Source organism: Ascidiella aspersa, chromosome 2 (genome assembly GCF_963924565.1).
Source record: "Ascidiella aspersa chromosome 2, kaAscAspe10.2, whole genome shotgun sequence".
Taxonomy (NCBI): domain Eukaryota; kingdom Metazoa; phylum Chordata; class Ascidiacea; order Phlebobranchia; family Ascidiidae; genus Ascidiella; species Ascidiella aspersa.
This window is the reverse complement of record NC_139448.1, coordinates 32,570,006-32,586,256: the sequence shown is the minus strand read 5'-3', so window position 1 is coordinate 32,586,256 and position 16,251 is coordinate 32,570,006. Positions and strand designations below refer to the sequence as shown.

General features: G+C 36.9%; 1 protein-coding gene across 1 annotated transcript in view; it reads right to left on the bottom strand.

The window, feature by feature from the left end:
- Positions 1-16,251, bottom strand: part of LOC146164990 (dedicator of cytokinesis protein 1-like) — a 48,281-nt gene that overhangs the window by 20,426 nt on the left and 11,604 nt on the right. The window contains exons 17-31 of the mRNA XM_083382188.1: positions 15,904-16,123; positions 14,627-14,724; positions 14,189-14,278; positions 13,798-13,898; positions 12,082-12,216; positions 11,340-11,445; positions 10,199-10,269; positions 6,933-7,039; positions 5,977-6,101; positions 5,314-5,409; positions 2,877-2,975; positions 1,933-2,027; positions 1,561-1,639; positions 729-829; positions 147-205 (exon numbers count right to left, since the gene is read on the bottom strand). Coding sequence (XP_083238314.1) covers positions 147-205; positions 729-829; positions 1,561-1,639; positions 1,933-2,027; positions 2,877-2,975; positions 5,314-5,409; positions 5,977-6,101; positions 6,933-7,039; positions 10,199-10,269; positions 11,340-11,445; positions 12,082-12,216; positions 13,798-13,898; positions 14,189-14,278; positions 14,627-14,724; positions 15,904-16,123 — 1,582 coding nt within the window. The remainder of the gene's footprint in view (positions 1-146; positions 206-728; positions 830-1,560; positions 1,640-1,932; positions 2,028-2,876; positions 2,976-5,313; positions 5,410-5,976; positions 6,102-6,932; positions 7,040-10,198; positions 10,270-11,339; positions 11,446-12,081; positions 12,217-13,797; positions 13,899-14,188; positions 14,279-14,626; positions 14,725-15,903; positions 16,124-16,251) is intronic.

Here is a 16,251-nt window from a genome sequence, read left to right as displayed (position 1 = left end):
AATACACAACGCTAGAAAATTCATGTCTTGGTTAAATCTTGATACATTTGACAAGAGTGTCAGTAAAGTAATTAAGCCGAAATATGTATCATACTTTAGTATAATATAATATTTCTTTCAGTTAGAAAAATAAGTAAACGTTTTACCGAGGTTAAACCACATCCCTCTGATCTCGTATCCCATTTCGCAACGGAGGTCGCCGTATCTGAAAATTAAAAAAGTCAGGTTAGGATTAGTTGAGCAAAAATACGAGTCTATTTGAATACTTTAACAATATAAATTTCGTGAAAGCTTAAACAAGTGAGGTAAAAGCGGTTGAGGCCGACTGCATGTGACCAATAGCAAAAAATGTTTAGTGGGCAAGAAAGAAAACAAAAACAAAAATAACTTACACATTGTATTAATGGTATAAACCAAGTAAAAAAAACTTCAAAAAACACATTAGGAATTAATAAAAAACGTGACACATTTATGTGAAGTGCACTTGAATCGTTAGAAAATTACTGCTTGAACAGATTAATCAACCCTCGAAATTCAAACGCTATAAAAATCAAACACCCCAACAATGTTTCTTATATGTGAATAATTTTCACAGTTGTATATAAATAACGACCGGGTTTTAAGGGGCCCCATTAAATCGTCCAGTAGTTTTTTAACTATAACAAAACAAACACAACGATTTTGTATTACAACGGGTTAATTCTTGTTTAAATAGTGGAATTGTTTACTTTTTGACCATGCTGTGTCGCTTGTTGTGGGTGAACCTTTCCATCTGAAGTGGGTCTTGCGTCAGGAAGGTCACGCCAAGGTGAAAAAAGTTGTTCCACAACTGGAAAATTAAAAACAGGGACGCTGTTAAGTATTGACCTACGCAGGAAAGTAATTTTGTAGTTTGGGCAAACAAAACAGGCCCTAAACTTCTATTGGTCTTTAAAATCTAACTCTATAATTACTGGTGTAGTCTAAATCTGCACTGTACTTCAAAACTATGGACATCTTCGCATATTCAAATAACCGTTTAGGACAATAGAAAGCCTTAACCAAACGCCAAGGCCAATTTATAGTAAACCTGCAAATGTGTTACTTAAACGGAAAAATATATGTCCGAAATATTATAATGTATAACACTTTGAAATGGCTCACATTTTGAGAATAAATCAATTGCGTAAATAATTACAGCTCAGGTAATGAGAGGCTTCAAATACGGTTATACGCAGTGCTGTAGTGACTTTTGTAAATGACTTGACGAAGGTGCACTTAAGTCACTATTTTCAAATACCTTGACTTGGACTTAAATAACTTATGGTAAAAGTAAGTTTTTCTATTAAATATTTTGTCAATAAAGTTCGGCATTTTTTGTACGTCAAAAAAATTGCTTGCTGTATATGACGTTTTGTTATTTTTAGTCTATTTATTGCTAATAATCGGACGAGGGTACCAATTTATTAGTTTTAGTTACGCTTTATTTTAAAATCAAGGACTTGACTTGTAGACTTGCAGTTATTTCTCAAATGACTGGGAATTAAGATGGCTGTATTTGCAGTAAAAACAACAAGGTACCTGCGATTCGAAGGATGTCTCGTCGAGAAATGACTTGTTGAGAGTCTTGGTGAAGAACTTGATGGCTCGCATGAATACCCTAGTTAAAAACATCCAGAGTCAACGAAAAGTGAAATTAAAATTAAAATGCAGAAATGACGAACAGAAGTTTTCTATATTACTAATACCTTTTTGTAAGTTTTTCTCAAGGTTTTGGTACCACTTCAATACAGCGGCAGTGATATGAGTTATAAAATTTTCTAAAACAGACAGTTCCACAAAGCACATAACAAAAACATTTTTGTCGAAATAGATATATTCCTATAGTAGTGACTAGTAAAAACTGAATTTGCAAAAGTAATGTAAAACTACAATATTGGCTACACGACGTACGAGTTTTGCAGTGACGTCATAGTCACCCAGTCTCCCCTGTACACGTTGTTGCCGATCAGGTCTTGGAACATCGAGAAGATTTCCATCAAGAAGTCCTGGCGAATAATTAGCGTAGATTCAATAGGAAGATAAATTTCAATAGTTAAAAACCCGCATCAAAAAGTAAATACCAATATGCTTACAAATGTTACAATGAAATGAAAATCACATTTTGCGACAAAGGAAAGTTACCCGGAGTAAACTGAAAATTTCCTTAGTAATATACAGGTAGCCCATAAAAATAAAATATTCGGCAAACGTGGATTTGAGTTAAAGTCATGCATATGCACCCAACAAGTCCTGCCATAGGTTACCCTATAAGGATGGCGGTATATATACCATATAGTCGCTGCAAATATGATTAATATCGTTACAAACGTACTGTTCATGTTATCTTAGTTCAGGGTTGCCACGATTTTATGAAAAAAAAGTAAAAGACTTGATAATTTGTTTTTAAAGACCGAAAAATGGATCACTAAACGTTTTTTCTGTTCTGAATATAGTTCGAAAACAAAACATTACAAATGTAATGGTCAACACATTTCAAAATATTTTGAATTGCTTGTTTTTTTAACTTTCGGAACTTCAACTTTTCTAAACATAACTTAAGCTAGGCCAAAAAATTCAAGAATATTTAAAGACAACATAGGGTTTAAAAAAACATAGGGTTTAAAAACAAAACATAGGGTTAAAAAAAAATAGGATTTTTTAAAGACTTTTGAAGATTTAAATATTTCGTAGCAACCGGCACCTGACCACAACCCTGTAGTTTCATTGCGAATGTACATCAAAAATCCCAAGTAAACAATTACCGTTGGTAAATTATGTTAAACCGAAAAAGGATAATTGTCAACAGTTGCGACAAATAATAAATATTTCAGGAGTCTTTTCAAAAGTAAACTCACCATTAGGTCGAACTTGTTGGGAAATGAAGACAGGTAAGCGTCGTAATGATATTCCTCCATTTGACGTAACATCGAAATAAGACAGGCTACGAAACTCGCCTGCACAATAATACACCGTTTTAATTCTGTAGACCAGTGGTTCTTAACATTTTTCCTTGCTGCACCCCTTTTAAATCATCAACCAATTCTCGCACCCCCTTCTAGAATTGCTTAAATAACAAGACCATTGTAATTTTATTTTTATACAGGTAATTGATAACTAGGGTCATTTTTATTTTAACCTAAACAAAAATGTTTTTAACTTAGTTTAACGAAATTGCTTGTTTGTAGAGGCCACAGTTTCTCCTTGAATTGATGCCAGTTACCCAAACATAATATTTTGTCGATCCCAGACCCAAACGTAATATTTTGTCGCAAAGTCATAAAAAAGTGCATCGGGTTTTTGGCGATAGATTTAGTTTGCTTAGGCATTTTTGTATTACAGAATGTCAGTAGGCTATTTCTAAAATTCAAATTGTTGATCTTCGAAAAGACCACGTTTATGAAGATAAAGTGTTTTATAAGAATTATCTAAATACGTAACAATAAATAAATAAAATGGACAATTTGCGATAAAAGTTACCGCTGATCCAAGTGGGCATTGTGACATTTTGCCTGCTTTTATGGGTTAATATGGTTTAATTGTATCGCAGTTCCTGATTTACAATGCTTCCACGACGATTTTTACAAAAATTACTCTCAAGAAACACAAAAACTTTGTCAAAAGCCATAATTTGACAAATTTTAACTTTATTGTAAATTTTAACTTTATTTTGACCTATAAACTTCTTAGAAACAGTCCCCTAGATGCTGAAAACAACTTTGTTCTTTGATTCGTGAACAGACGAGGTTCTTAAAAAATTTTAACTTTATTGACTTTTGCGGGCCCTACTGATAACAAATGTTAGTTAGTTTGACATTTAATTGAGCAAATAAATACATTACAGTAAAACATTATCTGTGTCTGTTTCAGCTTGGAACAGTTCTTCCAACCCTGGTTAAGAAACCCCGCTGTGACTGTAAAGTCTAGTTCAGGCCTGGGCGAACCACGGCCAGTGGGACGGACCGCCAAGCAATATAATCCGGCCCGGGAGGCTTATTAAAAAAAAAATTATCTCGCAAATATAAGCCTTAAGAATTTTTTAATGATTTCAGAGTATTTTTTGGATATATCACTTTTGTAAGGCATCCTCACTTATTTCTACCCTTACCAGCTTGTCAAAACAAGAATATTTACAATTTTTTTTTAATGGAATTACAATTTGTATTCTGTGTATTCGAGATCCTCTTTTTTGACACGGTCCCCCCAAGACATTTTCTGTTTTCTCATGGCTCTCTGTCAAAAATAATTTTCCACCATTGGTCTAGTCCAGCGGTTCTCAACTAGTGGGCCATGGCTCACTGGTGGGCCATAAGAACATTTGAAGTGGGCCACAGACCAATTAAAAGAGCTAGATTTAGTTTCATTTGTGTCAATTTAATTTTACAGGAATAAGGGTTTGGGGAGGAAATAAAAAGGAATGTAAATTTATTGTTCAGCCGCAAGTATCTCACTAATGCACGGTTGAATAAATAATCTGTTTTGACATATGTTCTGCTGTGTTTTGTTCAAACCTATTTTACATTTTTTTCTTGCATAAAACTTTTGGGCCACAGAATGTTTTTGCAACGTAAATGGGCCATGAAAGAAAAAAGGTTTGAGAACCACTGGTCTAGTCAAAGCGAAACAAGACCAATATAAATCTTTCCAAACAACTGATTTCTTTCAAGTAACCTCACAAAACAGTTCAAAGCAGTAAATAGCAACAACAACAAAACAGCGAACTAAATTAGGAATTGAAATTTATAAAATGGAAAATATGGTAAAGATATTACACTTGACTAACATTTAATTGTTATTTTAACATTCACCATTACACCCCATGTTCTCTGTTTTGACAGCCAAAAATTTACTTTTTTTTCGACAAGTGTTATAGTGTGTTTCTCGATTCAAAAACAATCCAATGTTAAAAAGTGCGCAATTTCGAGGAAAATCGTGTCGGCAGTTATATTCTTACAAAAATCTTCGTTTACTTAGGGGAGGGTGGTAGAATTTCACCAAAAAAATTCTGAACACTAAGCGAAATACGTAGGCAAATTATTTCGACTTGGAGATTAGCGAGGAGAAAACTGCCGCCAATTATTCAACTCTGTTTGACGCCAATGAAATCACAGCAGGCTATAATTAGACGCGCCACGAATTCCTGGGATGCTTCAGCCATGGCGAACTAATTCTTTGAACACAGTAGATTTAAACAGTGCCATACGATTGAAGTGATTTTTTTTTAACTAACAATGCTTGCCATCTTGATTCGCTTTTTTCTCAAAATAAAAAGAAGGTAAAGTTTAAACCACTCACCGCTTGCTTGCTTTGTCGATCGAGTTTGATGACAGTTTGTATCACAGTCCTCAGTAATGTGTTGGTCACCTCTTGGATATCGCTCTTCGATGAATCCTGCAAAGACAATAATTAGCTTTTATGACGTCACAGGCACTTCAGCACTTAAGACAAAGTACGGCACATCACAATCGGAGAAAGAACAGCGAACTTGATGATATTAAGTGGTTAAAGATAAAAATAAAATTCGGTTAAAAAGTTGGCGGATTAAGCAAGTTTAGTTTTAAATTGTCAAAATAAAAGAAATACAGCAACGTCATTTGCGCCAAACGATAAAGATAGGGAAATCGCCAATCGATCGACAAACAAATAAAAAACCTTGGTTGGAAGATTTTAACCGCCTTTAAATACTTCATTTAAGAAACTCGAAAATTTACATAAAAGAGCGAAGTAGATTTTACAAAACTTAAATTCTTGGTACTGAATGATTTACGGCAAAAATATTTTAGTTTAACCAAGGTACAAAGAACTCAATCAACCAGAAAAAACACATTCAATTACGTTCTTTAACGATCAAAAAATGAGCTAAAAAGTTCATTGCTAATATCACGAACACTATCCAAAAAGGTCACGCATGAAGCTAAGTAATTCAACAAAACTACTGTTGCCATAGTGACGTACCACGTCGGATGAGCGGAGGAGGGTGAGGATGTCTCCTAGGAGGAGAACACAAACCTCCATCTCTTCGTTCTTTTCAAGGAGTTCCTTTAGGTGGGTCATGATCATCTTCAGGAGGATTATGCGACATTCTGTAAAGTACACGGAACTGTTAAGGTGGGACGGGTTTCAGAGAGTTTTTTGTGGCTCTATTATTTATGGCTTTTTCTCTCGCCATTTACAACGCCTACATTCTACGTATGGACCTTAAACAAAAAAGATGTCGTTAGGTTGCTTATTAGCTAACGGGTTGGGACCAGCAAGATAATATGCGACATTCTGTAAAGCACACAGAGCTGTTAATGAAGCGCTGGATTCAGATTCTGGAGTTTTTTGTCATCTTCTGACATTTTATGTCTTTATCTTTTATGCCATCTTTGCTGGCCGTTTACAAATCCTATATGTTTGATATGGGCCTAAAACGAAACCAAATTGCAGTTAGGCTGCTTACTATTTAACAGTGGAAACCAGCGAGGGATTTGAAGCAAAAAACAGGGCACATTTGTCATTCAAGTTTAAATAACACAACCCAAAATGTGCTCATGGACTTTAATATTTTCAATCATTCACTTATAGGACCAAGACAAATTCAGAGGTAAACGCAAATTTGTAAGTTTTATTTGGTTTGTTTAACATCTGTTTTTGGCAAACCGCTAAAACTACTTTGTTTCAATTGTCCACCTATATATAGCTAAGCAACTCCTACAAGGAAACGACGTGTTACAATAGGAACAAAGCAATTAGTGCACGGCCGAAAAAACAGGGTGACGGGCTGCGCCAAAGATCAAAAGTGTACCACGCTTATATAATATATAGATAAACGGGGGTGCAAATTTGATTTTAGGGGTTGGTGCAGGTTTGGGTCATTTGAAAAAAACATGTGCGTGCACTTGCAATACTTTTGGCAATGGCTCGACACTTGCCTTGTATCTTGAATATGTCGCTGTGTACGATCTCGAGCATACAGTGAACCTTCTGGCGCGTCAGTCGCTCGGCTGGAACGTTCTTGATGAAATCCTGTAGCAGCAAGCTGTGGATATAAAAGGTTTGGTTAAAGCAAGCGCAAAGCATCACAAAGGGTACAAAAATGCAAAAAAAATAAAAAATAAAAAAGCTGTAAGTTATCTTAGAGTGGTAATTTTCGAGTAATTAAAAATGTTTTTTTAATGCTGTTTTGCAACAAAAAAAAATTGCAGAAATTCCTAATAAATCAATACGATAGAAGCCAATATTACGGTCAGGGAGTTATAAGCTAGCCAAGCAGAACACTTTGGTCCCACGAAATCCTTTTGTACAGTTGATTTTACCAATCGGTTTAAAAACACGCTTTTTGTCGGCTTGGGATTTCGCTAAATTTGAGCCAAAACAGTAACAGCAGCCCAAAAGCTTTTCCAACATCATACTGTATATTAAACCACCAATTTTAAAACACGTCGGTATCCTACTACTGATTCTCGCTTTATATTGAGCCAAAACTACATCAGCAGCTGTAGAGGCAAACCTCTGGTTGTGTTCGATCTTTTTCGCTTTCACGGCATTCTCGACCCTCCTAATTAAATCGGTTCCAGTGGTCCTAAGGCGCCGTTTTGAGGGGGTCACGGGCGGTTTGGCTCCGGGGGTCATGTTGGTGCTGCAAGCCATCGGCTTCTTGCGCTTCGACGGCGTCCTTCGGATGACCTTGGCGGCCAAACTGAACGACGGGCGTCGTTTGGCGTCCATTTTGTGTCCACAAAGGTGTGTCTTTATTGTTAGTTTTTTTCAGTTGTTTGGAAGCCAAGCTGCTTTTGGCGCTCGTGTAGGTTTTCAGTCTCTTACAGGTAGTACGAACGTCCTATTGTCATGCTGTGCTAACTACCTACAGGGAAATAGTGCAGATAAGTAAATTTAACTTTAGGCCTACTTAATGTCTGCTAGGTTTGCTGAGAAGCAATGGCCCTGGGGTTATTGCAGATTTGTAAAAGTTTTGCCAACGCCAAATTCGTCGTTTTATGATTTAAACTGCTTGTAACAACAGTAACAGCAGTTACACTTTGTGGAGTTTTCGGCTGCGTCTTAACACTAACCTAAAACACCAACCATAGCTACAGTAACCTGTCGCGCCTGGCTGTAACTTAGGAGTGGTCGTGTGCTCGGAATTATTTAATCCTTAAACTTCCATACCTACAGTCCATTACCTCCTAAATACTTGGCTGGACCTGACAATACGTGGGCTTGTAATGCTTGCAACAGATATGAGGATTAAATCTATTAAAACGTGATAATATGGACTGCATCAGTTACATTTACAAGCTACAACCGCAATATTACACACTCGCTTGCTACATGCATGATTGGGTTTAAAACTAAACTCAACACTGAATGACATATTTTGTCCAATGGCCCTATTTCACACAAAGTATAATTTTCATCGGTCACGTACAGACGGTTTGTTGGTAAACAACCTTGACAATCGTTCTGCATTTAATGACCAAAAAGTGGTCACGGGTTGAGCGATTATATTTCATTCATGTGTCTGACAACAAACTAGTTTTTATCCCAGGATGATATGCATTCTGCTAAAACACAAATTTGATTTATTCGTCATTATTCCAATAGAAAAACACACGCTTGTATTAACTGTTTCAGCTTTTCAGTTGTGCTGTCTAAAGACAATAAAAATAAACACAAAATAACCCGAGCTGAGCTATAAGAGCGACATACCAGCAGCAGCCAAGTACTTAACCTTGCTCGAAAAACAAATACTGCGGTTGGTTCGGGCTTAATAAAACTTGAAAAATCTCAAGCACCATACACTCGTCGCTAGATAAGCACATTACTTCATAACTACACTGCAAACCTAGGAATCCCAGTTTAAAACAGCATTCTCATCTACCTGCTGAAAACGTAGCACAACACGTGGCTATAAAACCACTCGACTGTCGAAGAACAAAGTGAAGAAACCCTATTTAAACTCAATTGGCTGTCTGGCGCAAATCTGCTACAAAACAGCCAAAGTGCCATTCATCACCTAACAGAGGCTACAAAGACCCACAGCCTAATTACAATACATTAGAAGCGAAACCTAATCCCAAACACACGACCTTACACCAGTAAACAGGCACCTGGACTCAGCTGTACAGTGGCGGTCAAATAAAGCCCTACTTATATCGCAGGTCTCCGTGGCTTATTATTTGAACAGGACCGCCAGAGCATAGCGAGGCAGAGCCGACCAATCAGAGGCCAGACCTGCTTTGGCATCACGCTGCGGGCTAAACCAACACGAGCGACGAGCAAGGCGAGAGACCAACTTCCTGGTGCTGCTGATGCGTTGTCGTCATGCTTCTAGGTTCGCTGCTATTCATCTATCTCTCGCGGAGATAACGCCGAGTTTGTCTGTATTGCGTTTCCGCGTGGCGTTTTATAGTGTTGAGCACAAGCACTAGGCCAAAATACTAGGGACAAATTCTAGGCCCGTCTGCTACTAACACTTACAAGAGGTATGAATAATTTCCCCAATGTTAAGTTTGAATACCTACCGGCTAATTGATTAGTTAGGTCCTTACAGCTAGGTATAAATAAAAGCGAGGCCCAAGTACTAGGCCAAAAAGCAGGACTAACTGTTAGGCCCAAAACTGGGATGAACTGTTAATGTTAGCCAAACATACTTGATTCAGGTGGAAAGTTTAGCTGCCAAGCCTAAATAATGGGCGGTAGTGTTGCCAAAAAAAGCTCAACTGTTAGGATAAATGAGTGCACCTAACTCGGCGAGCAGTGTCTAAAACTACATTGGCTCGCCCGAATTCAACAAATGGCGCCTTAACTTCAGTGTACCCCATTTGAAAATTCAATAAAGCCCATTTATTTTTTGTAAAGCCGTTCTTAATCATAAAAAGCTGCGGGGGTCTGTCTGTCAAACATCGATCCATTCACTACCGGTATATTGGTGTAGAAGTCAACTTATTACGCCCATTACATTCTCCAATGACAATTACGATAAGGGAAGAGGTTATTAGCTTTTGAATAGATGCAGCAATCTTGTAATTTTGGTAAGTGCCGGTAAAGACGTTTAAAGGGACTTATCACATAAAAAGTTTTTTTGCTGTTCTTTCGAAATATTTTTTTCTGTGTTTTTACGCATAGGATTAATACGTAGGGAAGTCGGGAATCACTTTCTTGGGAGTGTTTAACCAGAAAGGGGGTATGGACTTACCTTAGTTGTTTTGGATCGAACACGGTCACGACATCTTTGATGACAGATGGAACGTACTTCATGGCCGTCGCCTGGAAGTTGTAAAACACATTGAAGAAAAATACGTTAAAACCGAGCGATTTTTCTGACAACAACTCATTAGTTGAGTCAAAGTCGAGTCAATAACAATGGTTAGGTGCGATGTACAAATTTTTAAAGGGCCAAATAACTGAAGTCTGGCGATGGCGGCCGAATATAAATTGTTGTGTACAATTTTAAAAACTTTATTTTCGTTGAACGAACGCAATATATTATTGACTAACTGTAGCGTTTCTGTTTGTCATATGCCGGCTGCGAATTCTAACTTTAATTATTAATTTGCACCTTTACTTTAATATTTTAGGATTTAGGGTTTTTCAAGCTTGGGCCATTTTGAAATGTATTTCATTGTGTAACGATTTTTTTTTTTTTTTTTAACCTCATCAACCAAAAAGAAAAATGAAAAAAGAAATCGTTACACAATGAAATACATTTCGAAATGCCCAAGCTTAAAAAACCCTAAATCCTAAAATATTAAAGTAAAGGCGCAAATTAATAATTAAAGTTAGAATTCGCAGCCGGCATATGACAAACAGAAACGCTACACTAAGCCACAAAAGCTAAAGTGAGATTCTATAAATTATCGTCTAGTTTAAAATTTCATAAAAATTCTGTTTGAATCGCATTGGACAACATTTTAACTGTGATTTCTTCATTAAGGAACCGTTTCTCGGCCCGGCAGAATTAACTCAGCGCTCCTGATCTGGTCCGTGTGGCGTAGTCTGGTGAGCCGTTGTCTTTACGAAATCAATACCAATGGAAAAAGCAAGCACACAAAAAAAAACGTTCGTCAACCTTCCAACAAAACATGTCCGATAATATCGGGCCGTATACCTGGCACATTAAAGTCATGCTTCGCCAAAAAAGAGGTTTTTTTACGCAAGAGTACATTTTGGCCGCCTAATATCCTAAAAAAAATGCCATTGCACTCAGCAATTTGTGCTTTATTGACCAATGACCATAGTAAAAACGCTATTTCGAATCAGATCGAATCGCGATATTGTTTGCCAAAAATATCGGCTATCGGTATCGGAAAAAAATGCCAAGTATCGTTAGTGCTAACCTGTGGAACGATCATGGAGTCTTCTGTGCTTTTCATGAGCCTGTTGACCGACTCGAAAACTTTGCGGATTCCTTGCTCGAACGATTGTCTTCCTTTATCGTCAAACCTGTGGAGGTATGAGCAGTGTGTCATAAGACGCCATAATACATCAACTAAAAGGCCGTATAGACATACGTTCGCAAATAAATTCGGGTTACTATTTCTTGACGGCCACCATATCACAAACACACCACAAAGACTTTAACAGAAGCAACTGTTAAGCAGTGTACTGAAGTGCAACTTGTATTAAATATCTCACTGCTTCAAAATATGCAATTTAAAAATGTTGGTTTGCCTGTTTAGAAAAGTTGATACCACACAGGGTTGGCCTTGAATTAAACTATACGTACCAATCAGCACTCGCCCGGACAAAATAACACTCGCCAATATATAAACTGTGACAAAGATATTCGTACATATGATTGATCTGAATTTATCGGACAAATAGATGACAATGATTTAGCGATCTTCTTTTTGACATTACTGGTTTGCCACACAATTTTATGTTTTTTTGTAGAAGACATTTCAAATCAATTCTAAGACAGCGAAAGACTCCAAGACTTTGTGGCAACCCTGCAATAAGAATATGTAAATACGCAGCTATTGTAAATCTGCGTTAAGATTTTTAGGAAAACAAAGGGCCCGCCGCGGTAATAACACAAGCTCTACCAATACTCTAAGCAAAAATCGTTAAAATACTTACTGTTGAAATAGGATCCTGGATCGCACGATAAACTTGAACACGTACTCCAACGACTTGAGGGCTTTCACAAGCGGATCCCTGTACTTTGGGTCTTTGGCCTGATCCAGGTACGACACTAGGACGGTTGTCAGCTTCCTGTTAAGCAAAAAAGTTAGGGAGTTAGCTTGGCGGTCACCTTTAAAAGAAACACCCCACAAAACGGCCTTTAAGGCACCTACATTTACTAAACCTACGACATTTTTATATCCAAGCAGCATAAGTGGTATTCAATTAGTGCGTGGTTAGTCAGTTTTGGGCATTTTTTTCACGCCTATTAGACTTTCTTGTTAATGCTACAATGAGGACCTGTTACTATAAAGCGTTTCCTAGAATTAAGGAGCAACTATCGTAAAAATAACATATGTGGTTTGTTTAATTATACAAGGCCAGTTCGTGTGCCTTTTATTTTTTCGTATTTTTTACGCTTTATCAGGCTGCATATTATTTTTTTAAAACGGGTGCTTTCCAACCATACTTGTAATGCTATTTTGGCACCCTATATATTCAACTGTCTCACAATGCATACATATATGCCCAATTTGTGGGGGAAAGGTGACCCAGTTTTAGAGGCCGATTTTATAATTATCGCAATTGTTTAATACTAAACTGCGTTTATAACCAATGAAGGGTATTAAATTTGGATCTTTTTATATTTTGTTGCGGTTCACTATAATAGCGAAATAGCCACGCATGCGAACACGAGGAGTACCTCTAAAAGAAATTATTTTTGCACCTGTTATTTCTCGAAAAATATAGCTGCAGACGGACAGCGTACAAATATAATACTGACAGTTTTTGCAGTGCATATAGTTGTCAAGTTATTTTAAAGCGGCCGTGTTGCTTTAGTGTGGAAAGGTGGAACTCAGTGCGCGACGGCGTAACTAGTAGTTTTGCAACCTTGCAGCCGTGTCGGTTAAATAATGGGCTTTGTTTGGTCACAGAAGCGAATCGAGAAGTGCTGACGTCAGCACGAGTCCTAAAAGGTGTCGAAAAGGATTGAGTCATAAAGCTAAACAATAGTAGGTGGTACGGGGTGCAGTAGGTTATTGCTTAATGTCCGTATACACACTGCACACTAAACAACATATAACCCTGGAAAACAAAGAAATCGTTTTTAAAATTTTAGATGTTTTTATATTGGACATTTGCAAACGTACTCGACTAGTGTTACGTGTACTTCATATCTTAAGCCGGACCCTTTTTTAGTTATTGCCTTGTATTATGGAAGATGTTTGTTTGAAGACAAGTTACTTGGTAAAAAAAAAATAATACCCGAAACCCGCCCGGATTAAAAGCATTGCAACTTACCGTTTGTTAGTGTTAAATCAAAGGACTGTTTTAAACTCAAGTGGACAGTAGTCACCCAGAAGCTCTTGCACTCTTTTTATTACGCTACAACCTCTTTTATTTGTTTTTCCATCAATTCATTTCGGAAAGATTTAATTGAGGCTCCATAAATGCGTTTTAAAGAAAACTTACTTAAATTTAATCAAAAAACGGTACTTCTGAGTTCTGACTTATCATCACCGCCTGCGTTTGGACTTACTATTCGGCTATATTCTTTGGGGCAGTAGACACCAAGCGAACCGAAAGATTACATACAGCCAAATAAAAACTTAGATTTAATTAATTTCAAAATTACCTGTTCAACATAAATAGTGAAGTTTGACGACTTACTCGTATGCTAGTGTTGCGCTAAAGTGCTCCAGAATGTAGCTGTCCAGTACATCGTGGAAATGAAAGAACTTCTTCTCAGCTATGAGCGTGATGATGTAGATCTAAGCAACAGTTTGTCATAAATTTATAATTCTAAAACAAAACAGTTTAAATGTCACGGTCACAACAATTAAAAAACATTTTCACTTGTTTTTATGACGGCACTTTTAAAACATATAACTTAAGCTGGACAGTGGACATAATATAAATTCAACGACCATTCTAAGATTTAAAAAAAAACATAGGGTTTTTCCAACACTTTTCAGTGTGAAAATAATTCCAAAACCTTTGAATATTCAAAAAGTTTGTGGCAACCATGTATGGTGAACACGTTCAATAATGAAGTACTTACCAGTGCGTCAAAAACCATTGCGTCGAAGCTTCCGTTCTCCGGGTTTTCCATCATGATGTTGAACAGAGCGTCCAGCGTGTCTTGGAGAAACTAAAGTCAGAAATGAAGGAAGGGGGCTGAAATGCTGAGAAATTAACGGACTTTAAGGAGAGTGGTGATGTTTCTCTCTTTGGGAAACTATGCTTGAACAGCAGAAATGAAAAGTTAGCAAATTAGGCATTGGCAAAACAAACCGTCATACAGCTAGATAAAAAAGCTGCAGAATTTTTTTTTAATTGATTGAACTATTTCGGCGTTTTTAATAATTATTTGTCATTTTTCAAGTTTAAACAATTTTAAGTTTCATGGTCCGTTTAAAAAGAAAGGCCGACAAAGTTTGACTTCGTAATACCTCTAACTTACTAAATTTAAGCATATAGAAAAGTGACCGATATTTACCTTGACCACTTCCTCGCCATCAACTTTCATGATCGACTCAAGAGTTCGCTTCAGTTTGTTGGGCTGGGCTCGCCACTTCAGGAGCCCGAGGAGGTCAACTGTGGTGAAAATACAGGTTAAGGGACCATTTTATTACAGATTTTTAATTAAAACCTTTGCTCATGATGTTATAACCCTGGCTCGCACCAGACGCATGTTAATTTTTCTTTGCAAATAAATATCACAACACAGACGTTTAAAATATTTGTAATACTCAGTCTCATTTTGATTAGTGAAGTTAATGAAAAATGCCGGTTTAAATCATTTTTTAAGGCACAGTTACACACTGTTAATCAGGTTCCTTTTTATCTGGCTACTTTTTAAAATATCAGTGCCATTTTGCTACTAAAACATGGAGAACGCCAGTAGTTATATTTGTCGAAAAAACTAGCGCTTGTTTAATTAATTAGTAATTTTTATGCCTTTGTTGTATAAAATTCCATTCTCATCAAAAACGAATTATCATCATGTATCACAAATTTTTGAAGCACTTTATAATAAAAGAACTCCCTAGCTTCCTTAGCGAAAAAATAACAGACAACGTCTTAACGTCTTCGCGATTTTACAAAAATCCTCAACATGCTGCTGAACAGCCTAGATTGGATTCAATACCCGATGCGAAGTGCAACTAAAAGCATCGCTGCTTGTCCAATACTAGGCTGATAGAAGTGCCAATAAGATATGTAACTAATATAAAAATTTCAACCATGAATCAACCGCAGCATATCTATACTTTAATCTTATAAAAATGCTAGGTTTAACTTGAGTTAACTAAATTTAATAGCCCTAAAGCACATTCTAGCATAACAATCTGAAAAAAACCCTTTGTACGGTTTTAGTCATTCCATTTTGCTTGTTTGCGAATAGTAATGACGCCATTTGGTAACGGATCGCGATAATTTTAGAATATCGAGTGTTAGTATCGCAATAAAATGGATCGGGCATCCTTAAATATACAAAAAATATATAAATAAAAAATATACATTCTTTTAAACATCTGGCATCGGTAGTGCAATATAATTGATCGGTCATCCCTAGGTTTTAAACCCATAATGTTTTTGCCTTCCCAAATCAAATTTTACCAAAAAAAAGCAAAAACTATTTCCAACAACCGTTCTGCGTAAGCTTGGTGGTAAACACTGTGGTGAAAAATACAGGTTTAAGTTGTTTTTTGAAGCATGTAATTTTAACCGCAGAACACAAATTTGCCTTTCCAAACTAAAATGAAGGCAACCAACCGTTCTGCGTGAGCTTGGTGGAGCAGACCAGGGTTGAGATCTGAAATGAATCCTTGCTCATTGTGAAGCCTTCAGCCCTTGGGTTAAACCCCCTGGATCCCGAGGTGGGTGAGGCGGCCCCCTTGCCCTTGGAGTGCAGACTGTTGTCCAGCTCCTCGCGTGTCGAGTTCAAGGTCAAATATTTTCGTGCGTCATTGGCCTCCATTCGACGATTTTCGACCTTGAGATTGAAAGGTTGTTAGAATGTGATTATATAAGAGAAACAGTGGTTCTCAGAATTCATGGGAATTAAGAAACTGACGATGCCTTATAGGCGAAATATATATTTCTGAAAAAAATTAAGAAATG